Source organism: Manis pentadactyla, chromosome 3 (assembly GCF_030020395.1).
Source record: "Manis pentadactyla isolate mManPen7 chromosome 3, mManPen7.hap1, whole genome shotgun sequence".
NCBI lineage: Eukaryota > Metazoa > Chordata > Mammalia > Pholidota > Manidae > Manis > Manis pentadactyla.
Genome location: NC_080021.1, coordinates 68707349 through 68735241, shown reverse-complemented (window position 1 = coordinate 68735241; position 27893 = coordinate 68707349). Strand labels below are relative to the sequence as shown.

The 27893-nt window shown below is 38.2% G+C and overlaps 1 protein-coding gene across 4 annotated transcripts in view; it reads left to right on the top strand.

Annotated features, from left to right (window-relative positions):
- Nucleotides 1-27893, top strand: part of PREX2 (phosphatidylinositol-3,4,5-trisphosphate dependent Rac exchange factor 2) — a 304312-nt gene that overhangs the window by 163854 nt on the left and 112565 nt on the right. For all 4 annotated transcript variants that reach the window (XM_036886229.2, XM_057498014.1, XM_036886230.2 and 1 more), the window contains exons 23-31: nt 162-323; nt 9337-9556; nt 10092-10299; nt 16713-16892; nt 19150-19244; nt 19996-20078; nt 21014-21104; nt 21765-21893; nt 27648-27689. In XM_036886229.2, the coding sequence (XP_036742124.2) occupies nt 162-323; nt 9337-9556; nt 10092-10299; nt 16713-16892; nt 19150-19244; nt 19996-20078; nt 21014-21104; nt 21765-21893; nt 27648-27689 (1210 nt within the window). The remainder of the gene's footprint in view (nt 1-161; nt 324-9336; nt 9557-10091; nt 10300-16712; nt 16893-19149; nt 19245-19995; nt 20079-21013; nt 21105-21764; nt 21894-27647; nt 27690-27893) is intronic.

Below are 27893 nucleotides of genomic sequence, written 5' to 3'. Positions count from 1 at the left end.
GTACTGCCAGGGTTTTACTGAACATAGAAATCCCAGGGAGCTGAAAGCAGCATGCTGGGCAAAGTCACCCTGTGTATGGAACTGTGAGAATTTTATATGGCTAACTTTGAAGGTTTTGTTTTCTTGTTCTGTTTTGCATGTGTGTGTGTGTATCGCTACAGATTCTTGAAGCCCTGGCTAAAAGTGATGATCATTTTGTACAAAACTGCACCAGCCTTAACTCTTTAAATGAAGTGATTTCTACTGACCTTCAGAGTAAATTCAGTGCCATTTGCAGTGAAAAAATTGAGCATATATGTCAGAGAATATCCAGTTATAAAAAGGTAAAAATTCTATGTACATATTTTACATGTGATTATTATTTAGATTTAAATGCCAAATTTAATTCAGTTCTTGATATTTTCATTACTGATTTATTTACCACTTTATTGAAATAATATTTTTATAACATTGCAGAGTTTTTAAAATGCCTTTATATCCATTACCTCATTTAATCTTTGCAAACCTGTGAGCTTGGTCACTATTCCACATTTTCCAAATTTAATAACCGAGGCCTAAAGAATGAAATTACTTGCAAAAGACAGGGTTGGAATTTAAATCCAGGCCACTTAATTCTGAAGTCAGATTTTTGAGTTTCACTGTGGTTCTTTCCCTATTCTTTCAGTAGGCGAGCAGAACCCTCAATGAAAAAGTACAGGGAACATAGGCTGCTTTGAATTGCTTGATTGGTTAATTCATTTGACATTTTTATTGAGCACCTTTTATGTGCCAAACTCTGTTCATGGTGCTAGGAATGTGGCAGCAAAGGAGAGATCTTTCCTCTCATGATGCTTACATTTGAGTGGGAGAAACAGCAAAGAAGTAAGTAAATCTCTACATGGAGGAAAATCAAATATCCAAAAAAGTTATTGGGCAATCAAAATAGGGAGCTATGGTGGGCAGTGCCAGGGTGGTAACTTCAGACTGAGTGGCTAAAGAAAGCCTCTTTGAGAAAGCTTGTCTCTGAGTGACAAGGAGAACTCTTTATTTAAATTGGAGGGGGAAGCATCCAGGTAGAAGCAGCAGCTGGTGCAGAGGACCTCAAAGCCAATGTAAGGCCAGCGGACGGCAGAGACTGGCCAGTCCTGGGGCCGGAGGCTTTGGGAGGGAACAGTATGAAGAGCTATGGAAGGTATGCGCCTCTTGGAACTTCAGAAGGAGTTTGGATTTTCTTACATCAGTGAGAAGCAATTCAGAGCTTTTAGACAGTGGATGACTTCTTCTGATTTCGATTTTTAAAAGATCATGCTGCCTCCGTAGGAAGGATTGCAGAGGGCAAGAATGGAAGTATAAAGTTGAGTAGGAAGCTATGGTAATAGTCCAGTTGAGATGATGATGGCTTAGTGGAGGCAGGAAATTAGTGTATTTGAGGATATATTGTAGAGGTATAAGTAATTATTGATCTCTGAGTTATATCCTATAGAAGGTTTTAATTTCCTTTCTATTTATAATCAATAGAATCCAATTGAAGACTAATAAAATGATTTCTCTCAAAATAAGGCTTGTTCGTTAAAATTTGGTGCAGCCATACTAGGAAATGTTATTTATTTCAGTGTTTATGAATATGAGCTAACTGTGTGTTTTATATTCCCGATATAGTAAGTAAATGATAAACCCATCTCTGTCCAGATAGGTCCATATGAGAATAGGGAAGTGGGAGAATGAATACTTCCACACTGGTGACCTCAGGTGGAATGGATGGGTTAAGAGGGGTCACTGTATTTTTCTTCAAGCACTTCCTATAATGTTGGGCTTGTTAAGTTGAATGCATACTGCACCCAAAATTTTTTATAAGTCCATTCACATAAAGAAAAATGATATTCGACATTACTGCTTAACTGTCACATCTGTTCATTCTTTTCATGATTGCTGAGCTCAGTTCCCCTATTTGAGTTTGGGAAAGATTTCATGAACATGTCTTGCTGAAACTGAAGAACAGAAGACTGTCTTTCTACTCCTTTCTTTATAAGATGTAACAGTGCTTTGAAGTAAAATTTAAAAGTTCTTAACAGATGCAAATTAGTATTCCCCTTTTGAAGACATTTTGAAAAGAGAATCATTCTACTTCAGAGATGAATCTATATAAAGTGTGATAGGGATTCAGGCAGATTCTGGTTGTCATACTTCTCAATGTGTGTGTGTGTTTTCTCTTTATGTTTTTGATTTTCTTCTCTCCATTCATTCAACAACAGGGGCAGTGGAAGTAGCTTAAAGAAATATACATGGGAAAAGGTAAACTGTATAAATGGAAACAAAACATCCTAGGATGAACCTTTATTAGGTAGGGTATTGATTCAGCTGCTTTAAGAAGGATCCAGGTAACACAGGTTTTAACAAGATAGAAAGTTTATTTCTCACTCACATGAAAGTCCAACCTGGCAAGAGTCCAGAGAGGCAGGGCTTGATGATCTTCTAGGGATCCCTCTATGTTTTTGCTCTCTCTTATAGGCTCTTACCCTCTTCTACCAGGTCAAAGTCGGCTCATCACCAGCATGTCTAAGTTACAGCCCCTCAGAAGGTAAAGAGTTTCCTTTTGAGGAAGTTGCACACCTCACCCTATTTTGCATCATGTTAGTCTTCAGTGAAGGGGAGGCTGGGGAGTGTAATCTCTTTTTTTCTTAATTGAATTTAGTTGATATGCAATCTTATTTTGTTTTCAAGTATACCACACAGTAATTCAACAGTTGTACACAATAAGTCCTCACCCCATCTAGTACCTTGACTATCTGTCAACACAGATGTTACGGAATCACTGACTATATTCTTCATACTGTACAACCATCCTCATGATCAACTTACATTATAATTGAGAATTTTTGTGCTCCTTTATCCCTCTCCCTTTCCCCACCCACCCCTCTCAACCCCTCTCCATGGTAACTACTAGTCACTCTCAATGTGTATGAATCTCTTATTTTGTTCATTTTATTTTGTTTTGTTTTTAGATCCCACAAGTAAGTGAAATTATATGGTATATTTGTCTTTCTCTACCTGGCTTATTTCACTGAGCATAATACCCTCTAGCTCCATCCATGTCACAAACAGCAGGATTTCTTTTTTATGGCTGAATAATATTCCATTGTGTATATGTACCACCTCTTCTTTATCCATTCATGTATTGATGGACACTTTGATTGTGTCCATAGCTTGACTGTTGTAAAGTAAATAATGCAGTGATAAACATGGTGGTGCATATATCTTTTTGAATTAGAAATTTTGCTTTCTTGGGTAAATTCCTAGGAATGGTATTACTGGGTTGTATGGTATTTCTATTTTTAGTTTTTTGAGGAATCTCCATACTGCTTTCCATAGTGGCTGCACCAATTTACATTCCCCCCAACAGTGTAGGAGGGTTCCCTTTTCTCCACATCCTTGCCAATACTTGTTACTTCTTTTCTTTTGGATACTGGCCATTCTGACTGGTGTGAGGTGATATCTCATTGTGGTTTTGATTTGCATTTCCCTGGTGATTAGTGATGTGGAACATCTTTTTATGTGCCTGTTGGCCATCTGTATTTCTCCTTTGGAAAATAGTCTGTTCAGGTCCTCCACCCACTTCTTAATCAGGTTCTTTCTTTTTCTGATGTTGAGCCATATGAGTTCTTTATATATTTTGGATGTTCATCCTTTACTGGATAAATCATTTATGAACATATGGGAAATGTAGTCTTAAAGTAGCATCCATGTACCCAACTAAAACTCAGGGATTTTTATTACTATAAGGAAGAAGGAGGGAATGAATATTGGAGGAAATTAGCAAGTAAATTTATAGGTAAAGCTATCTTAGACTAAATGATACAGGCTACCAGGGAGAATGGGTCAGAAGTAAGCAGTTCCGAAGATTATTTAGTTGCCAAAATAGAGTATTCTATTTGGTTTTCAGCTTCATGATGGCCATAATGAACAAGGAAACACAGTCTATTAAATATTTCTCAGAATTCCTGTGACTTAGACATGTTTCTTAAGAAAAGCAAAGCTTTTCTTGGGCAGAGTTCTACAACAAATCTTTTACCCTGGATTTCAAGAAGGTGATACCAGGAAATTTGGCAATGCCCTTGAACAAATCCCTGCAAAAATAGCAGCAATTTGTTTTATGTGGTGGATATTTTTAATGCACTTTTCAGTGAAAGCCAATGGCATAGGTCAAAAACTCAAGTTCATGAAAGCAAAGATATTGCAGGATGTCGCTGGAAGGATAGAGAGCTATTTACTAAGTGTGTACCTTAGACAAGTAGGGGCTTAAGTCAATTACTTTAGGATGCCTGCCCTCCCACACTTATGTAGCACATGACAGTTTATAGGGGTCGCTACAGGTATCAGGCATTGCAGGAGATAATTTACAGTTTACATATATTGTATAATCTTACCAACACAATGATATGAGACACATCATGCATTTCATTGTTGAGGTGGCTAAAGCTTAAGAGTCATTAAGTAACTTGCCCGAAGACACACAGCTGGGAACAGCAGTGGAATTTGAACTTGTGTTCTAAAGCTGGTTGTTGCTTGTTTACTGTATTTGACACTGTGATGCACAGCTTATGTGCCAAGTGGTATGGGTCTGACTGCAAGGGCAATAGCATTTCAGTACAGAAGAAATTGTGGATTGAATAGTCAGCAAATGCTAGCTGCTTTGTGTTGGAAGGTTTGCCAGAGTGAAGATGAGGAGAGATGGCCCAGATATCGTAATTGAAGGCAAAGATGTAGAAATGAGCCTCACGGATGAAAAAAATTGGCACATTGTCTGGACTAGAGAAGAGGATTTGAGTTGAATGCAATAAAAAAAGAAAACTGAAAAAATGTGATTTTTCCAGTGATACTTTGGAGTGGCATCATGATCAGAGTCACTAAGAAGTTGGCGTTGATGGTCACCTGGATTCATGTAGAGCATTGGGGACGGGAGGAAAACGATCAGTTCAAGCTACGTGGAAGTTAAAGAATATACAACTTTATAATAAGCTGGTGATGGTGTATGAGGAAGGTGTGATTCCTTGGTTTCTAACAAAAATATGGTTTGCTATAAACTAAGGCATGTATTGTTGGTGGGGTGTGGGGGGATGCAGATTAGAAGCATGAGGTTCAGGGCTTTTCCCCAAATGTTGGATATTTTCCAAAACATCATCCTGGTGAGTGAGAAGTGTTTTCCATTTCCTCAGGAGTATCTAGTTGCTGGGAGGCTTTTAGTGTGGAGATGGACAAGCTAATGGCCAGTGATTTAAATGATAAAAGCAGTATCACTGAATTGTGGAAAGCCTCATATGTACATCCTTGTGTGAGCCATGAAACCCCCGTGTGTACAGAATATGCACACTGCTTCTTTCTCAAGGAGATTAATACTTTACTTAAGGTCAAATAGCTGGCAGACAGACCTAGGTATCAGTTCTATGGAATGCCTCCCACTTTTATGTAAATTTAGAAATAAAGGGAAACATGTAGTCAACTAGGACTTAAGTGCCTTAAAAGTTTTCTTTAATCATCCCTTCTTGCCCATAATCACGTTTAGATTGATTAGCCATCTTTTTACTAGATAAACAAGGTTAACAAGAAAATGTTAAGGATCTTTTATATTTGTACAAAATTTAGGTCCTTTATTGTCTTAATAGGTTATGTAAGGTTAGTTCCATTTGTATGTCAAATGCTTGTCCACAGAAACTATAGCATTTGTGAATATAAGTAATTCTTTTTTAAATTTCTGCATACTTACTTTTAAGCTATTATTAGCAATGTATTTTCCTCCAGATGAAGGCTTTAAACACCCCTCTTTCTGTAAAATAAAGTGTATCCATAGAAACTAAAATCTCAAAGAGGCTGGCTTTTCTTTATTTTGACTCTAAAAGTTTTAGGTTTTAAAAATAGAAACCAGTTGATTTTTACAACTCTTGCCAGGCTGCTGCAATAATAATTGATTTCCTGGCCAGTTGTACAGGCCACAGATGTTTTTCAGCATATGTATGAAGTTTAGACCTTACAGGAGACCTGAATGAATCCTAAGCAGGCATTTAATTTCTGGGGACGGGATGTGTAGGCGATCCTGATGTAAAACTATGCACTAAATTGTCCTTAGAACGCTTTTTAATTCCAGATTCATTCTTGTGTTTCAGAATAATTCCATAATTGGGCTTATTTTGGGTACTGGGATACTTCCTTCAAATAAATATTTAATGAGCTTTCAAGAGAAGCTCCTGTTTACACAGAAATTGCACATGTACGAATCAGTCTTACGTTGAATATTCCAAGTACTTCTAATGATTAATGGCACATAATCCATCAACTGACACATGTGTTGGGCAAAATTACTCGCCATGTCCCCTTTCCTTGATACAAAACTTTTATAACTCCATGCTAATGGGGCTTTACATTTAATTGAAATGGGAAACTATCTGAAAAATAATCTTACTTTGTATTTTTTTTTTACTTAGTCAGATGGCTATAATTGGATTAAATGTGTTGTCATGGACAATAATTCATGAATTAACTACCAGGGCATTAAAAACCTCAGGTTCCATTTCCAAGAATTACTTATTCCTGTCAATATGCAAGTATACCTTAATATCATCTATATTAAAAAATAAATATTTCCCTTGACCCCCATACTCCTCTCTCCCTCCTGCTCCATTTCTTTGATCTTTGTCCTGAAGAGAGCTTCCCATACGTGCTGTCGACACCTGCTGTCTCACTCCCCTTTCATTTTCAACTCACTTAAGTTGGGCTCTGGTCCCCTCCACGTTAGTTGGAATGGCTTTTCTAAGGTCACTAGTGACTTGTATTTTGACAGAACTCATTCATCATAGTCCTTGTTTTAGTTGCACCTGGTGCAGTTGGCCTGGTACCCCTTCAGCAGCTTTCTCTGGCACTGTGTATGCCTGGTTCTGTCCTTTGGTGCCTCATTCACAGTGCCCTACATTGGTCCCAGCTTTTTTCTCCAACCCCTTCATGTGGTAAAGTCCCAGGGCTCAGAACTTGGTCTCCTTTTCTCTCTCCTCTGTCAATCCCATTCAGTTTCCTGGCCCATTTGGCAACACCCCTTCTGCAAGTCTGGAGAGAGGGAATATGCTGTGTTCCCAGGCATTTGTACTGAGATGCATGTCGGAAAGCTGTGGGAAAGTGGCCCCACTGCCAAGGGAATAGCCCCCTCTTCTGCCTCATCACACTGGTGACAGTTCATTACTCTGTCCACTTCCTTCTCAGCACTTACCACAGTTTCTAATTATCTGGCAGTTATATGTATTATATAATCCTGATGTAAATACTTACAGTTGTATATATGTGTTACGTATAGTTGTAATAATACAGTTGCTTTGTGTAACAGTAATATATTGCTCTTACCTGTGTCCCTTCCTAGACCTTGAACTCCATGAAGGCAAGGGCTGTGTCTCCAGCACTTAGCCTGGGGGTGGAGTGGGTGGTCTCTTCATATTTTTGAGTGAATGGTTAAATGGCTAAAACGAAAGAAGGCAAGAGAGGCATAACTGCCTGTTATCGTGGGTGCCATGACATAATAAAGTTGATTTCTGTGCCTTTGTGTGTGCTGTGGGGGTCCTAGCTGAAGCTGAGGCTTTTATCCTGCAACTACAGTGGAAAAGAACTTCTGACTAAAAGTTCACACTTGGCCTTAAATTCTGAGTCTTTCCCACATAATCTCCAGGCCACAGTTTCTTTGCTAGTAAAGTGACGTATTCTCTAAATTCCTTCTTCTCTATTAGTGGTTAGGATATTTTCACTATACATATTATCAAATTTGTTAGTAATTTTGTTAGTAGCTTCCTGCATTTCAATCTAGTTCCATTTAGATTCCTACTATGTGCTAGCACTTTGCTGAACTATGTAGCTTCTGACATGTGATCTGAAAACAATATACATATAGCTCATATTCTAATGGTGAGCTTATATTTACAAGGTGTGATTTTTGATATTGCATCTTTATTTTTGAATTTAACCTAGAAACTAGAAAACTTAGACAGTAGCCAGCAGTAGTCTTAGTTTTATTTTCTTCAGTGCCTAAATTACTATTCTACTAGTAGAATAAACAGGTAGGCTCTGGTTATTGTTTTTAAGCAAGAAGAGACTTTTTAATCCATGTCCCTTATTTTACTAAGAATGATAAAAAGACAGTGGCTTGCCCAGCATCCCATCAGTTATTGGGATGACATAACTAAACACAGGTAGCTGGTGGCTCTCAGTCCTTTGCTTTTGCAGTTCAGCTCTATGACATACCTGTGTATAGTGCACAGGACAGGCGTCAACATTACCCCCATGGAGTTTACCATCTGCTAAGGGAGATGGGGATAAGAAAATTATTCATAATTATAAGAACTGCAGTGTGCTATAACCTAGTACTTTGGGAAGGTGAACCTAGACTAGGGCTCAGGGAAGGCCTCTTGATGATTTCACAGGACTTGCAAATGTGTAGGAATAAGTTTGGCAGTGAGGGGAGAAGGTTCTAAGCTCACTGAATATCCTGTACGAAGCCCTAGTGTGAGTAGATGGTATGTGAGAGGAGCTAAGTGAAGGCCTGAAGGAGCTCAGGGAGCAGAGGGAGAAAGTTCCAGATAAGTAAGCAGTGTGCAGAGTGGACTGGGTGGCTGAATAGACCATGGCAAGGGTTTGGCCTGCAAGGTATTAAGTAGTGGAGTGGCTGCTCTTGGAAACTGGCAGATCCCTTGAGTGTCACTTTATGCTCAGTGACCGGAAAGCAGAGCCCACACCAGTCTTCAGGCCAGTCCTGACCCAGGCGCACAGCAGAGATTAGCAGGAGCTGTGGGAAGTACACGTTTTCTTGTGCCTTGGTCCTGCCTGTCCACTGCCTCACCTTGCTGTCTAGCTGGTTCACAGACTCAGGTTTGAACTGGCTTTCTGACAATGCTTGGAATAATCCCATCTTTTCCACCCTTCACCTAACAGCTACCCAATTCTTCCACCTTGCCGTGCCCTAAGTATTGTGTTCCTGTCCTGGTGTCCTAGGACGCCGCCTTGGTTTCTCTGTCAGACTCTCAGCTGCTAGAAGCCTGTGGATTTGAGTCAGAGTAAGTGGTATTGGTCACATAAATTCATTTCTTCTAGCATCTAACTCGCAACCAGAGTTTCAAAGGAATTATATATATTTGCTGCCTGTATTGCTTTGCTTTATTAAGAATGTGTGGGTTTTAAATAATGACTTAATTTCTAACAACTTACAATTTATTTCACTTGATCCAGTTGCCATGATTTAATTTTCTTTTGATTTTGCTATGGATGGTGGAATTGAGATGTTTGAGTTATCATTGTGTGTTCAACTGCTTGTATTTCCTCTTTAACTTGCAGTTTTCTCGTGTACTAAAGAACAGAGCCTGGCCCACCTTTAAACAGGCCAAATCTAAAATCTCCCCACTGCACAGCAGTGATTTCTGCCCTACCAACTGCCATGTCAATGTGATGGAAGTTTCTTACCCCAAAACGTCCACTTCCCTGGGGAGTGCATTTGGTGTTCAGTTGGATAGTAGGAAGCATAATTCTCATGATAAGGAAAATAAATCTGAGCAAGGTATGTCAGCTTTTGAAACTTAATCAAATCATGAAGGTAATTTAGGCATTCATAACTCTTTTAGCATCCCTGAAATTGGATGGATTCCTGGTGTGTAAATAAATCTGAAGTGTTATAAAGGAAGGATTCCTCATTTTAATTGTTTCAATAATTATGCATAAGTGAACAAAAATGGAGTTTTGCATTTTTATTCTTTTTCATCTAAGAATGATTATTCTTGCCTTCCTTACATGTATTAGAGATACATGTGAAAACTACTAATCTGAAATGGCTCTATAACTGTGAGAAAAATATAGGAGGAGCAGCTTCAGGGATACATATTGTCAGTCCACACCGTCCCAGTAGGGCATGGTACCAAACTCTATTCCTAGTTTTCAGTCACAATGGCCCCCTAAGTTTTAATTCCTTAATGAAATTCAGCATTGGGTTGGCATTTTATTTGATGTAAGCTTGGATGTCTAGAATGAATTGAGTTGTATTGTTACTGTAAGTTATAGTTAATAAATATTACTATGGAATGATTTTAACTCCTCAGGGAAACTGAGCCCTATGGTGTACATTCAACATACAATTACAACCATGGCGGCCCCTTCAGGTCTGTCTCTGGGACAGCCAGATGGGCATGGCCTCCGGTATTTGTTAAAAGAAGAAGACTTAGAAACCCAAGATATCTATCAGAAACTGCTGGGCAAACTTCAGACCGCACTGAAAGAGGTGGAGATGTGTGTTTGTCAAATAGATGAGTAAGTACTTGATTTACTGTACTTTTAAATGTGCTTAATAAAGTAGCTGTAGAAAATGTGACTTAAGGACATTTATCATTCTCTCTTTAGTTTTTAGAAATGTTGGATTTTTTTGTTTACCATAAAGATCCTCTTCATTCCAACATCATAAAATGATATATAGACATACATTTTAAGGAAACATTTAATACCAGGAAAGAAAGTGACAAAATTCTGTGTTACAGAAAACACTAAGTCTCAATGTGAAAAAATTGAATTGAAAAATATAATTGGAAGAGTGCTAACTGTGTTTAGGGATTTCCTTGTATCCTTTATAGAGCAGAGCACAGCACAGTATTTTGTATATATGCACACATTAGATGTTTATGAAAATATAAAATATAACAAATCCCTAGGCATACTTGTTAAATGAATAAATGCAAAATTATCTATCCCTAGGATTAATTACCGGTTTTTCCTTCTGATTGAATTAATTTTCTACTAATCACTGACCCAAATAGCTGTGCCAACAATTCGGGAACTTTTACGAAGAACAGGAAGGAGGAGGAAGTTAATTAAAATTTTTCCAAAGAGGTCAACTCTGATTCTTATTTTAGAATTTGGTGGTTGGAGACTTGCCTGAATTCTGTGGGATGATTTGCCACATCCTGGTGTGTGTCTGTGCTTCATATCAAATCAAGGCAGCTCTGGACGGTCAGCACAACACGGGATTTGGGGTGGCTCAGTTCTTCATGGATAGAACAGGATGAATAATAAAAACAGTTATAAGTTTGTGGCGGAAGTTACAAAAATCAATACGAAACGCAATCGGTATAATGCCCAAGATCATGCTTACTCATCATTCAAGGGATTGAAATGTTGGATATACCCAAAGTTGGTAGGATCTGAAAATGGTATAAGCATTGTTAGGATCCTTTTATTTTACTCTCTTTATGAAGTTACAGGTTTAGATAGCTATTGGATGTGTATTGTTTAGTTTGCACACACACACATCATCCCATACTTCCGTGGATAATTCCATTTTGACACAAAATGTTTAGAACTTAATTCTAAGCTTTTTAAATATAATTAGACATCATGTTAATGAAATCTTAATTGACATGATCTCTTATTTTACACATCTTTGAAATTTAGAGATCAAAACCACTATGTTAGATGCATCAAATTTCTAAGATAATCTTCAGTTACTGTTTAGTATGTTAATTTTTTTGTTTTTTTGAGTTAATTTAGAATTGAAATTGTTTTCATATGTCTAATACACTAGGTTTTAAAAATTACTAAACAGTGTGAGGTTGCTAAGAAAACAGGTTGCTATTTTAGACAATTGTAATATACTTGGATTGTCTTAGAGTAAACATGACAGAGAAGTTAATATTTTAGGCCATTATATCTTGCTTTATATAATAAATTGGATTTTACTATCTGATACATTCTCTTTTAGAAATCAGTTTTTATTTTTCCCCTGAAGTATTAGGGGAGGGCATAGAGGAAGACTTTATAAGGCAATAAATTGTGGCATTGAATCATGCTTCCTAGATCTCAAAGGAATTTTAGGAGAACATCTGGACCAATCCTGTACTTCTAGTTAAGCCAAGAGTTATTTTTCCTACTTTCCAGATGTGTTCATTGTCAATGGTAGGATTATTGATGTGCCCGAGTGGACACTGCCCGAAAAGGCCTCTAATTCATTGACTGGTCAGTACTGTCTGGCAATTGTCCAGACTTTGTAAATTTATTGACTTTTTTTTAAGTTCAGCTAATGTAGATATATTTTCAAGAAAATGGTTAGAGCCCAGGGGCTCCTTTTACTTGGTTTCAAACACTTTATACTTAGAGCACTAGATGCAGAAAGGGGTGAAACTATTATTAACTGAAACTCCTTAAAATGATTACCTATTTTTACTTAAGATTTCCCCACTCTGTTATTCTAAAAGCCTTTATGCAACTGTGCATGATTAGGAAAGTAACATGAAATGAGCAAATGATTTGAGAAACTTTCTTGGTCTTCTCTGTGCACCATATAATTTAATTCTAAATATAAATATGTTCCACATAATTTATGTGCAATATAATCACTTTGAAACTGCAGTTGTCCAAGTGCTTGGGTTCCCCATTGCCCTGTTGAGAGATGCTGCAGTGCAGTCGAGGTTGACAAATTACTTAAAAAGCTAGTTACCAAACAGATTTTCTCACTATGTAGCAATTATTCATGGTCAGACACAGATATCTGTGCAGAAGAAACAGAGCTCAGGTGCTTTGCCAAGTGTTAAAAGAGAAATTGCCTCACATCTCATGCTAGCTCTCCTTTCTAGGAGTCATTCATTCCTGGGCAGGGCCTGCTGCTGAGCTTGTCCTACATGAGGTGGTCTTACCTGTCATCTGGGAAAACTTCTCCTACAAGAAACACATTTCTTGTGCCACATAGGCATTCCACTAAATCCCCCTGCTTCGTTCAGACCCCAAGATGGAACTAGAGACAAACTGTCTAGTAAAGTGAAATGAAGTGATGTTGTGAAGTTAACCAAGACTTCGTGTTTCTTAATTCATTTTAGGAAGCGAAATACTTTTGCTCTTCGATGGCCTATTTCCTGGCTAATGACACTTAAATAAAGAGAAAAATAATTTGGGGGCCATCCAAAGCCTTGACAAGATAAAATACAGGGTTTTGTGTATTCTTACGGGGAGGAAATGAATGAAGAGGACTGGAGGCTGGTCAAGACGGGAGATTTGAGAACAGACTTTGTTCTGCAGGTGCCAGATGCCCAGGATTTAGTGATAAACAGACTGCACTGTAGGACTGTTAGAGAGCTGGGGCGACAGGGAGGAATGGTAGGGCTGGTGGAGGAATTATCTTTGAGGTCTTCCCAAGTATTTTGCTGGTAAACATATGAAAAGAGGCTTGCAGCTTCGTAAAAACAAACATTTATTTATTATAGGGGCTTACATGCTAGACAGTTACATTACTGTAGGGACTGACCTATTTCATTTGCACAGTCCCTCTGTGATTGGGATTATGAACCCCTGGGATGTGTTGCAGACATGTCAAACTTAAATTTGTTTCCAAAACTGAATTGTGGATTTCCTTATACTCAAATCTCCTTCAACCCCTTCTCGGGGAAGTATTCCCCATCTCTTCAGTTAATCAAGTCAGAATGTAGGTATCATCTTGATTCTTCTCTTCCTCCCCGATCCTCTCCAGTACCTCATCAAGTTCTGCCAGTTACACCCCAGACACACCCTCCCGTTACCTCAGGGTCACTGTCCTCCCCTCACTATTGCTCACACTATGTACCTCCAGTACCTTCTTTGTTTAGCTAATGCCAGAGGGATTTGTAAAGGCAAATCATGCTAGTCCCTGCCTAAAACCACTTTGGTTTTTTTGTGCAATTAAAATTGTATTAATTGCATTATTGCAGCCTGCGTGGCCCATCACGATCTGCCCCTGTCCATCTCTCCAGACTCCTGTCCCTGAGTGCCAGCTGCACTGGCCTCTCTCAGACCCTGGAACATGACAAGCCTCTGACTGGTTGGCCCTGCTCCCGGGGTCTGCACGGCTGGCCTTCTAGACACTCAGGTGTCAGGCTGATCTGTGGAGAAGCTGTGCCTACTTCTCCAGGGTAAAGCAGACACTGCTGCGTCCGAGTCACTCATGTCATATTCCTCTAGACATCTTACTTCTTGCATCTGTTTTTCACCCCCTTCATTATTATGTTAACAAAAACTTCAAAGTCTCACAGACTTAAAATAACAAGGTTTCTTTCTGGGTTACTCTCCATGCCCATCTGAGCCACAGTGTCTCTGCTCCACATTGATGTCACTCCGTGTCCAGGCTATCAAAGCCCCATCAGCTGGAACATCTCTGATGTCACAACAGGGAGAGGGAATCAGGTGGCCTGCACACTTGCATAAGGGTTTCCACCTGGAAGGGACACAGGTCACCTCCACACACGTTGCATTGGGGAAAGCAAGTCAGTGGTCATTCTGTCCTCACTCATGTGCCCAGGGGAACTGGGATATAGTGGACAGCACTGATGACCACCTTCCTCCCTCCAGAGTGTAAGAGTGCTATGTGGGGAGAGGGTTTCCTGCTTAATTTACAAAGTATATGTATAAAGAGTGTATCTCACTCACCCATCTCTAAAGGGAGGGTAATAACAATGGTAATACCTGCTTCATAAAGTGGTTTTAGGGATTGATTGAATCAATACCTGTTAACTACTTAGCATAAGAACTGGCATAAGAGCTCAGCAAATGTTAGCTATGATGATGATGGTGATGATGATATTTAACAGAAAAACGCAGTAGCCTTAATATACTACATACAAAAGTCTTTATTTGTCAAGGGCATTAGGAGGAGGCTGACCTGGAATGGCATGCTGCTCAGGATTTTAATTCAGATTTTATGGACCTATTGTAGGTACCTAATATTTTATTTGAGTGAAACTAAGAGAACATATTTCTGTATGCACACATATTAAGCTGTATGCCTTATTGGTTTTCAGAATCTGGAAATTTTATGCAAAAGCATGATGTCAAAAACACTTTTTCTATCTATCATTTGTTTGTTAGCTTAACACTTGTTCCCACAGAGTCAGTGCAAACATGATTGCAGCTGTTCAAAATGAAAAGCAAATATGTGAATACAATTCATACAATTTTGAAAAAAATGTTTTGAGTTCAGCCCCCGACTTCTAATTTGAAAGACACATAAAGCACAGAGCACTCCTTGCAAAGTGAGAACTCATGTGTCTCTTTCCTCTTTGAGAATCAGAGTTCATCTGTGCAGTATAGAGCTTGGGTAATTGGAGTTAATCTAATGTTTTAATCTTCAGGTGGAGGGAGACTTGTAAGACACAGTCTGTCTTACAAGACATAAAAGCATCTTTCCAAATAGAAAAACTGTGTTTAAAGTAATTCATAGTTTCACAGGACCTTGAGCAATGTAACACAGCTTCCTGATTTTTCCTGGTGTCTAAAAACTATAAAGTGCCAAAATATTATTCAGGTGTCATCTCACCATGAGACCTTACCTGATTACACTATTTGAAGGCGCAGCTCTGGCTCCTTCCTTCTTTGCCCTTTAACGTTTGTCACCATGTGATACGCTACACAGTTGACTTGATTGTTGTTTGTTTCCTCCATGTAGAAGTTAAGCGCCAAGAAGGCAGAGGCTTTTGTTTGATAACTGCTGTATGCACAGCACCAAGAACAGGGCATGGTACAAAAAATGAGTTTAGTTAATTAGTGAAATCACTGAGCAAATATTGACTCGCACAGCTCTGGGTTGGATGTTATGGGATAGATACAAGAGGTATTAAGACATTTTCGTGGTCTTGAAATAAAACGACTGTGACATTGCTATGGAAAAATGAGCATCAGGTTATGTGCATATGTACTACAAACTAGATCAGAATGTTGTCAGTGTTTGGTGAATGAGACGACAGTTGTCGGCCAGAGAAGCCGTGCCTGGGCCCTTTGTTCAGGTGTGGCTTCATTCATTGTGCAAGTTTTATAGTATGTTGTGTGCTGGTAAAGACTGGTTTCATTTTTGCATAATTTTGAGCTTGACACATCCAACAGAAACATTTAACAGCCCAACATTCAAGTCTAGAGTGATGGAATCAGTGCCAGTCAAAAATCTGCCAAGTTTTATACCAATTCAATTTAGCCTTGGGCCAAGTGGAAGAGCTTTTCGTTTGGGCAGATTAGTGACATTTCATCATGACTGGATTGTGGATGCCTCCTGTCCTCACATCACGTGTGACTCTGTCTGGCATCTTATGATCGCGACCTCCAGGACTCCAGTTAGTATGAGCAGTGAGGAAGGATTGACCACACAATAGTCTCCTATCAAATAGAGAAAGCCTGGAGACACCCAAGGCAGAGGTGGATGTCTAGGTGGGTTTTGGATATCTCAGGGTAAGCTAGTGAGACTATTTAAGCACATTTATTGCTTGTTTTAATAATTGGGTAGTACTTTAAAGTTTCCCAGGTGTGTTCATATGGTGGTGATAGAGGTGATAATGTCTAGGGGAGAGAGGTAAAGCCCATTATGTACCAGGATATGTGGTTCTCATTTTATACTCATAGCCACCGTGTGGGCCAGTTATCATAGATGTCAAGGAGAATTATTATAGTGTCGCTATGATAGCAGAGCTAATGAGTGGCAGGACCAGGATCTGAATACACAGCTTCCTAATCTAAACTGTGTGCTATTGCTATTACTTACTCTGAGAGAAAAAAGTGGACTTTGTATGACAGACTGTTTATGCAGCAGGGTATTTATTTCACATGAAACAGAGCACTCTCGGAATACTTGTAAGCCTATTGTACTCAACAGAAAAGGTAGTTTTCTGTAACAACTAGTTTGAAAACGTGCATTTATTCTTTTTTTTTTTAATTTCACATTGCAGCCTTCTGTCATCAATAACATATTCTCCTAAATTAGAACGTAAGACATCAGAGAGCCATGTACCAACAGACAGTGACAATGAGAAGGGAGAAAGAAATAGCAAACGAGTCTGCTTTAATATGGCAGGAGATGAGCAGGAAGATTCAGGTCATGACACCATCAGCAACAGAGACTCCTACAGGTAATCCAGTAATTCCTTAAACTCATTTCATCCGCGACGTCTTTGGATTCTGTGCTTTCCACAAAGGTCCGGAAAAAAATCGTTGTTGTTTTATTTTGGTGCTCACAAAATACTGCTGGCTTTACCACCCCTAGACAAAGCACATTGAGACAGCCCACTTTTTCAAATTCTTCCCATTTGCAATCTGGTTAATTTAGAAAAAGCATTTTTTTCTCCAGCTGTATGGACCTAATTTGGGAAACTTGTTCTGTTACAGATTGTGTAACATGTATAGCAAATAAGTAAACTGTGCCTATATTAGCATTTTTTTTCAAAGATCTCTTTCTGATTATTGGACTATTGGGCAGTAAGTAGGAGTTCTTTTTGTCTTGTTTCTCCCCTTTCTTCCTATAGTCTGCATTCCAAGCATGGACTAATTGCACTTGTTCACCTCCATGGCCAGCTTTGTGCCTTTTTTCTTCTCTTGCAGGCCTTCTGTATAATTCTGGTAGACCTGTAGCAAAGTACCAAGAACTGGGTGGCTTAGAGAACAGAAATTTATTTATTTATTTATTATCCCACAGTTCTGGTGCTAAAAGTCCAAATTCAAGATGTCAACGAAGGTGGCTCCTCCGAAGGGCTGGGAGGGAAGGCGCCGTCCCAGGCTTCCTCCATGGCGTGCAGATGGCCAGCTTCTCCCTGTGTCTCTTCACATCCTTTTTCCTCCAAGCGTGTCTCTGTGTCCCCATTTCCCTTTCTCATAAGGACGCCAGTCATATTGAATAGGGCCCACCCTTAATGACCTCATTTTTACTTAGGGATCTCTGAGGAGACCCTCACTCCAATTAAGGCCACATTCCTGAGATACAGAGTGTTAGACTTCAACACAGGAAATTCGGGGGGATCTAATTCGGCCCATAACACCTTCCCTCCAAACTCTGCCATCATCTTCCTACCAAATTCTCAAATAACAGCCCCTCCAATGAACACCCTCAATTGAAAGTGCTTCTTCCTTGAAGCCTTGTACCCCGGATGCTCATGGAGACCTGCTGGGCCTGCTGTATGTGCGGCAAGCACAGCCTCTGCAGCTCCTATTTTGGTTCCCTGAATTGAAGACAGAAACTCTTATTCATTCCTATCTGTTATACAGTATTTTACAGTGAAAAGGTATTAAGTAATTATGGTTAAATCAAAGTTATTCTCATCAGAGCTGTTTAGCACAAACTAATAGCTAACATTAAAAACATTATTTGTACCAGACCCATGGGGGAACAGGATGATTTCACATAATTCCCACCTCAGCCCTATATAGCAGGTCCTGATATTAACTCCATTTTCCATATAAGGAAGCCGAGCCCTCAAGAGTTACATAATTTACCAGTGAAACCAGGTGGCCTGGCTCACAGTTTCTCTTAACTGCTCTACAATCCCCAGTTTCTGTATGAAAGGGATTTTAATGAATACACGAATTAATTATTCCTACAGATTTAATATAGCAGATTAACCACTTTTACCATCTAGCTTTCTTTTAGCTTCTAAGGATACCAGTATGCAATTTAACAGGAACCTGTGGTTTCTCTCCAGTGGGAAATTATATATCTCAAAACATTTTCTTATCAGATAATTACTATTATAGTCTCCTTCCAGCTTCAAATAGAAAATTTAAACATAAATTCAAAATTGTTATTTTTACTTATTCTGAGAGAAAAATAATATTTGTTTCCTACATTTCTGGTGTCCATATTCATATGCAAACATTTAAAATATTCTTTCCTTCAACATTCACTGTAATTGAGCCACTTACCATGTGTGACATCTTGTGCTGAGCTCTGAGGTGGAGACAAGGTGCCCCTCCTCCCCGAGGGAGCTCAGAGGGCAATTGATAAAAAATAATGTAAGCTGCCAGAACGGGTTGAAAGGCAGAGATTATGAAAGAGAGCTTTGTCTCTATAAGCAAATTAACTTACAGGCATATACCATCAAATAGATGATGAAGAATTTTAAGTTTGGTTTCACTGCTAGTCTTACAACTATTTAAAATTTCACTTAGGGTTAGGTTATATGACCTAAGGAAACTTTCAAAGATGACTGAAATTAAAATGCTTTTTTTTTTTTAAAAAAAAAGATAGGATATGATTTGTATGAGTTTATCTTTCATGGTCTTGCTTTTCTCTGAAACATTAATAAATATAACTGTGACATAATAAGTTTCTCTGATGGGCAATGGTGGGAGCTTGGCAAATGTACTCACAAGTAACAGACGACTCGTTCTGCCCAGCGACTGCAATAGCAACAGGAATTCCATCGCCTCCTTCACGAGCGTCTGCAGCAGCCAGTGCAGCTCCTACTTCCACAGCGACGAGATGGACTCAGGTGCGTGTGGCAACCGCATGGGCGCTGTCAGAGATACTCCCAAGGGATCAGTTTGTTCATCTGTATATTTTACCTTTTGTCCTTCATTCTTGGTAGCCACATGCATTGCATTTCAGGTTTTGGTACTTGATAAAGTCCATTTCCCAGTCCCATTAGAAACAGTGAATTAAAAAAACAGTCTAACCTTTATTTCACTCTATGGTCTTTCTGTGGTGCTGTGATGGATATAGGCACACAGGAAACGCATTTTTCTAAAACATTACACACTGTTAATGGTGCGAGGAGGTGGGGTTGGCTTTGAAACAGGACTTTAAAGACACATGCACCTGAGCTGGCTGTGTTTCTGGGTGACGGGGAGAAGGATGTTGAGAAAAACACCAATGAGAGAAATATCTATAAATATCTTATTTTGGGTACGTTAAGAGCGAAGACTTTTCATCCAATTAGGATAAGTCTTAACTTTGAAATTTGCTGTTTATTTCAACAATTCTACCATCAGAAAAATGCACCATTTGAAATATCTTTAATTGGACTATGTGGTGTTCTTTCTGTGAGGCCCTCTGCTTTCACCTCTTGTTTTGGGGAGCAGTGATCTGATAGCCCAGGAGCTAGTAAATCATTTAGAACCCTTTTCCTGATCATGAAAACTAATGATGGCCCGGGAACTCGTTGTTAGTTATTTTTTGTTTTATTTTCACTAAAATGTTTTGGAATGTTAGCCATAAGGTGAATGATCTTTGTTTATATCTAGGTGATGAGCTTCCCCTAAGTGTTCGCATTTCTCATGATAAACAGGACAAGATACATAGTTGCCTTGAGCATCTGTTCAGCCAGGTATGTTTGGGATAGTTATGGGTCTTTCTTTTCCGCAGACTCAACTGTCAAGAACCCCGTGTACAGATGTAGTAAAAACACCTTAGGGTTAGTGTGGAAAGGTCTCAACCTGTCCCTCCAGCCCCTTTACCTCAATTTCCACAATGTAAAATGGGAATAAAGATTTTTTCAGCCAACTAATCCAAAGGATTCTTGTGACTGTCAAGTATTTTATAGCCTTTGGAAAATTATAAAATTATACATACAAGACTTACTCTTTTATTATTTTTTTCTTTGTGAGTTTTCAGAATCCCTTATGACATTTCTTGCTCAATTTTTTTCTAATTTCAAGAAGCACAAGATTGTCTTTGTGCTCTTGTTGGTGCTTTCCATTAAAAAAATATATATATATATATATATATACATAACCAAAATTCATAGTGTAGAAGTTCTTAACGCTTTGAAAAGAATTGTGATAATGTGTAGTCTTTTTTTAAAAAATAACTGGGTATCAGTGGAGGGACACGGGAAAGGCAGTATATACAGAGAAGACAAGTAATGATTCTATAGCATCTTACTACGCTGATGGACAGTGACTGTAATGGGGCATGTGGGGGGGACTTGATAATAGGGGGAGTCTAGTAACCATAATGTTGTTCAAGTAATTGTACATTAACAATATCAAAAAAAAAAACCAACTCTGGAACTGTTCTTTTGTAAAGTGAATTTGTGTTTTCTATTAATACATAGTAGGTTAGTGAGAAATGTCATTGTAAATGTTACCTGGTGAGTTTGTTCCAGTGACTTACTTAAAGATAGATTTTGTAAGCATCATGAGATTTCAAAAATAATTGTAACTTTAAGAAAAAACTATTGTACAAAATTCACTCTTGGAAATAACTATTATGTATTATAAGAAGTGTGTTAACTCATAGAAATCTCTACTGTTATGATAGGTGGATTCTATTACCAATCTCCTAAAAGGGCAGGCTGTTGTGAGGGCCTTTGAACAAACCAAGTACCTCACACCGGGTCAAGGATTACAAGGTAAGGTTTAAAATTAGCTATTAGAAGTGACTGGGAGGCAAACATGGGACACAATAGTCATGAAGCAAATGCATAACATAAGAAGGAAAGTTCTGGTTGCTCATGTTCCATAATTTACTTAATGCTATTTCTATTTGATAATTTTTTTATACACATAAAAAAATCAGTATAGGACCATTTAGATTTCTTAAGGCAGTTCAAAATGTTTAATACCTATAGAGGCTGGACTGAATAGAAATGGGTTTATTGAAAAAATCTAAGTGTTGAGTTGCTTTTGCTGAAATCAGGCATAATGTCCACTTGGTTGTATGGCAGTGGTGAGGGGAGGGGGCTTCAGGAAGGGAGTGGGGGACTCTGAAACACAGAACCACCAAGCAGAACAAGATCTAGAGCTGCCACTTTCTGACATCAGGTTTAAGCTATTGAGAATAGAGGTTTTAATCTAAATTTGCTCCTCTAAGTATTTGTAAGAAAATAATAAGGTTTAACTTTTTTCTTAGATTTAACAAATTTTCTCCTGTGATACACCTAAAGAAATTACCACCATGATAATAACCTAGGACAACAGGAATTAAAGAAAGAGGATTCTAGAGTTCATGGGCTTGTAAAGTGCTTGGTAAATGGTTGAGACTTAACAAGAGATTTTCTGCATTTATTTAGAATTTCAGCAGGACATGGAACCAAAACTGAGTTGTCCAAAAAGGTTAAGACTACATATCAAGCAAGATCCTTGGAATCTTCCCAGCAGTGTCCGGAATCTTGCTCAGAACATCAGAAAATTTGTTGAAGGTCAGGATGAACATCGCATAACGTTAACAATAATCATTTAAAAACCCATTAAGACCAGAAATTCAGTAATGCTCTGATTACTTTTTGGAGTGTTTCATGTTATGAGGAAAATTAAAGGACTAAAAAGAATGAGGGGGGAGGAAGAAAAGGAAAAAGGCCGTAGAACCTTATGCTCCAAGGATGTGCATGATGCAGCCGGTCACATGGAGAATAAATAAGGGCTTATAGTTAAAGAAGACAAATAGAATGTGGAGAGAGTTTCTTATTTTAGAATATGAAATAATATCAGAAAAATTTCCAAAGGATTCACAAAAGACATAAAGCTAAATTTTATGGAAAGTCTAAAAAAATCAATTATGAATCTATGAGATTCAAAATAATTACATAGGTCATGTCATTAATTTTTAAGGACATTTTTTCAGAAGCATTTGTCTTAGTTGATTGCTTTTAGCTACTTTGATATTGTTAATTCAAATCCTATAATCAGTACAACCTGTAATGGGAGATGGAAGATAGAAGACAGAGATAGGAAGAGCTCCAGTGAGTCTGAATGCGTGTTATTTAGGGGCAGCGTTATAGAGTAGAAAATTCTGAGAACTTCCAAGATGATTATGGTGAAAATGACAAAACACGAAATTTGCTTAATTTTCTAAAATGCCCACAACAGTGATTTTCTTCCCAGCATTAGACCAGTGGTTGGCGATGTCTGGAGACATTGTGTGGTTGTCCCAACTATGGGTGTGCTGCTAGCATCTAAAGCGTAGAGGTTGGTATACTGCTAAATATTCCACAATGTACAGGACAGCCTCTCACAACAAAGAATTGTTTGTCCCCAAGTGTCTATAGTGCTAAGGTTGAAGAACGCATACAATCAATAAAGTATTCTGATTGCGTGTAAATTTTTATTCCTCAGTCATTTGTTTGTCAGTTGGATATGGTAAATAGTGTTCGGCAGAATCACAATGTAACCCCAGTCACTACCACTGTTTTAGGGTAAATTAGAAAGCATTGTATATTTTGCAGACAAAATACAGCTCTTAATCCTGAGGGAGTCTGAGGCTGTGGTATGAATCCTTTGGGCCTCAGTTTCCTCATTTACAAAATGTCAGAGATGGTGTAAACACCCTGTTATTACGAAGTCTCCACATATAACACACTCAAATACAACAGCTTAGGTATTGTTTAGAGATCAGTAGAGCAGTTTGTACAGATGTGAAAAATTGCAAATAACTCCCAGCAATTCTATTGTGTGACAAAATCTTTTGTTCTTGGCAGCTGGATTTCTTAGCTCTATTTTTATTTTGCAGCTCGATATAGCAGTTACTTGTGGCACAGTACAATAGCACATTTAATGAAAAGTCTGAATAATGAATAGCAAACATGATAAATATTGTTTTTAAAGGCTTTTAGGTTTAAAGAATTTAAGCATATTTTTTACTGAGTAAAAGGTATGCTTTTACTGAGTAAAAGGTATTCTAAAAGCAGTCGTTCTCATCATCTTTGAGTTTTCCTTTACATTATATTTGTTTTTAGAGTAAATGCAATATTAAGAAGAGAGAAGTCCTTAAACATTTTTTTTGGTTTTGTTTTTTTTTGAATAGCTTTATCTTTAAGATAAAAACTTTTAATACAGGAGAAAAGGCTATTTTTTTTAAAGGTGCTCATTTTAAGAATCTTATATTTACCTCAAGTCCTGCTTTTGTACTCTCAATACCTCATGTCACAATAAGCAGCAGTAGGAATGACAACTGCCTGTGTGTATTGATTGACATATGTTGTGAAAATCAATGTCATTCTTGGTCACGGGAGCCCAGCAGCTGACTGTGGTTAGGTGTGCTGAGCCTTACAGGCAGTGCTACACCGAGTGCTTTCTGCTGAACTTAAGTTGTATCCCCCCGGTTGCCACTTTCGGTGAGGTGCAGTTGCTCCTTACATAAGAGCTGTGATTGTCACCGTTTTAAGTGAGTCTAAAAAAATAGCTGACCACGAATTCACCCCAATGGACATCAAGGGAGAGGGCAGCCTGCCATTTCCTGGTATCTTGTCCTGTCACACGAGTGGAAGCAGTCGTCCTGGAATCCTTGTCGTCAGTGGCTTACTATGTGGAAGTACTCTGAAGTGACCTCACCAGTTCAGCATGAATTTATCCTATTCAATTTAAAGATAATTTTCATTCTGTTTCCTAGATTGTCTCTAGATGGGGGATGATTTAATGGATTTTTAGATTTTAGCTAGGAAATTTAACATAATGCCACCTTGCCAGAATGTCATGGTTTATATTTGTAGCTGGGAGAACCTTATTCTGATATTCCTGCAGAGGATGGAAAAAAGTGTATTTTTCCTTCTGCCCTCTTAGGTTCTCTGACTGGGGTCCTGTAAATTAGACTGACAAAAGACAAATTAACAAGATGACAGCATATAAATGTATTCAATATAAGTTTTACAGGGCACAGAAACCCTTTATTAGGAAATCAAGGCCAGAAAGATGGTTAAACCTGAGTGGTTTACATACTAGGTTTGATGAAGAGTGGGAAGTCATGGAAAATGTGATAGAAAAAAGGGTATGAGCTAAGGGTGGTAAACTGGGGGTAGCAAGGCCAGTTCCTCTCAGTGTCCCTCTCTCCTTGGAGATAATGATGCTCCTCTCCTCAAGGTACCTGGAGGGCACCTCTCATATTAAGGTCCTATGACCTGCTTCAGGGGAGAAGGGGGAGTTCAGAATCCTTCCTGCTCCTTGTGTTTCTCAAATCCTTCAGCTTAAAATACGCAATGTGCCAAAGTGCCCTATTTTGGGGTTTTGTGTTCTGAACGTGCCAGCCCTTCATCTCTGATTTAAAACTATCCTATCACACATGTACCAGTATGATGTAGAAATATAATAGTGCTATGATTTTTATAAAGGAAGGACTGTTACAATGCCATTCATAAATCACATCACTGTGTGCCATTCATTCACAGCCTGTGAAACTAGCAGTAGAAGAGAGCAGACCAAACAGTGGACCAAATGGGGACAGATTCTGTGGTGTCACTAAGATGATGCCAATCTCCCACTTAATCTCTCAGCTAAATTATGGTCTCATATTATCAGCTGCCTGGCGATATTTTTACTTGACTAGCACTCTGTGATACTGTGATTTATAATACAAAATATATATTTTATCTTTGTCCCCATTCCTGGCACAGAGCTCCTAAAACCCTTGGATTCCCAGGATCACAGGCTGAAGGTGTCTTTTGTTATGCTGTTTGGCTCACATCTAAGGGTTGGGGACTAGTCGCCAGGGTGGAAACTTTCAGTCCCACCCCGGACCTCCAGGAGGGGGTGGGACCAGAGACTGAATCCAGTCACCAGTGGTCAGTGATTTAATCCGTCATGCCTAGGTAATGAAGCCCTATAAAATCCCTAAAAGAACTTCCAGGTTGGTGAACCCATGGAGGTGCTGAGAGAATGGTGCATTCCAAGGGCGAGGAAGCTCCCAGCCCCTCCATTCGTTGCATTGAGCATCTCTTCCATTGGCTGTTTCTGAGTTACTTCCTTTTATAATAAGCTGCTTATAACCTAGTAAGTAAAATATTTCTCAGAATTCTGTGAGCTTCTCTAGCAAATTAAACAAGCCCATGAGGGGGGGTCCTTGGAACCTCCAATCTGTGGTCAGTGGTTAGAAGCACAAGTGGCCACATGGACCTTTGCAATCTGTGTCTGAAGTGTGGGGTGTGAGAAGGGGAGTCTTGTAGGAATGAGCCCTTACCCTGTGGGATCTGCCACTATGTGCATGTAGATAATGTCAGAACTGAGCTGAACTGTAAGAGACACCCAGCTTGTGTCTGAGAATTGCTTGGTGATACAGGGAAAAAACACAAATTGAAATTGGTGGCAGAATTGGACCCGTCATCCGCTTAAATTCCAGTGTTTACTAGTGCACTTATTTCTAACTGTTGCTCCCTATATCAATTGTGTTCTTCTCAAAATCTCCCTTTGTTTCTTTGCAACCTTTTTCAATTTTTCCTCTGCCTTTATCCCAAAAGAGCTGCTACTTTTTTGTTGTTAAATCAGAGGCTTCTTCAACTTTTCCCCTTTTTATCTCAGTAATTGGAATTGTTTTCTGGCTAATCTCCCTGTCTCCATCTTTTCTGACTCATATGTACCATTACTATAAAATACCATGTTCATAATATCAGAATCCTGCTCCAGTGCCTCATAGGGATTTTTCTGATTAAGTCTTAACTCCTCAATCTGTTGTTGGGAGCCATTTTTCAATAGGGCTTTCCAGTTGTATCCCAATCTCAGTCTTTTGCTTATATAATACAATCTTTTCTGTCCCAGGCTCTTGGATATTTGGTATTCCTTTGCTATTTCCTACTCTTAGAATATATATCTTCTTCCTTGACAATGTAACTTAAAACGTTTTTTAAAAAAACATTTGAGACATAATTTTAACCAACTTTAGCTATATCCAGATTATAATAATAACACTGTTTCACAGGTACACAGCACTCTAAATGATTTTCCAAGGCTTTAAATATATATTTATATTTATTTTATTATAAATTATTATAAATATGTGTGTGTGTGTGTGTGTGTGTGTGTGTGTGTGTGTGTATGTCTCCCCTTTTATTTTCACTACCCAGGCCTATAAAATAAATAAGATAGATGTTATTGTCACTTACGAATCAGCAAGTTGATACTCAAAGTAGTTCAGTAATTTTCTAAAGACCACAAAGCTAGTATATAATGTGTGGGTCTTTTGACTCAGTCCAGTGTACCTCGCTGCCTCTGAAATACTGTTGTTCCTTGCAGTCTCACTTGTAAAATTTGATACCTTCTCAGGTATTTCTCCTGCATTTCTTATTGGTTAATTTTGTCTTTTTGACTCTATTGTTTGCCTGTCTAGTATAGGAAACACCTAACCTTTTTTATTTCCCATAATCTTGGGCATGTAAAGGAACTCTTAGGCATGTAATCTTGGGCATGTAAAGTTTTTGTATTTCTCTGCAAGTAAACAGTTTACCAATTGGAAGTAAATGGATACATAGCTAATTGGACACAGAGCAATGAGTATGAAGTTAATACACATCATTTATCAAAAATTTGTGATTGAACCTGTTTGGATATGGAGTGAGAAGAAGAGTATTTAGATGTATTTAATATTTTTCTGGCTTCTAGGGCAGTGCCATGACCTATAAATAAAAAAGGAAGAATACATATATATGTATTCATATACACACACACACACATATATATATACACACATATATACACGCACACTCTAATACACTGTAATCTGTGCACTATATCATATTACATATATGCTATATAATCTGTAAATATAATTTATATAAAGCTATATAACCTGTAATTTGGATATATAAATATAAAATATATAATTACATACAACTTTATAAAATCTTTAAAAGTTTAAATAACTAAGAAAAAATACTGTTTAACACTTTGTTGATGAAAAAATAATAGCTATAAGAGCTTAGAGAACACCATGCAAGCTACAGCAGCTGAGGATGACCTACACAAGGGGCAGGATTTTAGTATTTTTCATAGGCTCACAGTTCAGAACTGGAAGATATTTTAGGGTCTTAAGAAATGAATAGAATTTAATAGGCAAAGGAAAGAAGAGCATGTCAAGTGAATAAGATTCTAATTATTTAATATAATAAATTGTGCTAATTTTTAGTACACAGTTAAAGTGTGATGTTGGCAGAAAAAGACTGAGCATCTAACTGATCTGTTTTCTTTCTCTGCAGAGGTGAAGTGTAGGATACTCCTGGCTCTTCTTGAATATTCAGGTAATATTTTTCATTATTTTTACTATTTGATATCATGACCCATGCATGACCTTAGAAATCTCATAATATGAAGGCAGTGCCTTCAACAGAATAGGTGGAAATATGATCCTTATCTTATCTAAAATCTTGCAAATATTTAAAAAATCCTTGACTTTCATAAAAACACAAAAACATGGCATCTTCAATTACAGGTAAAAATATGAA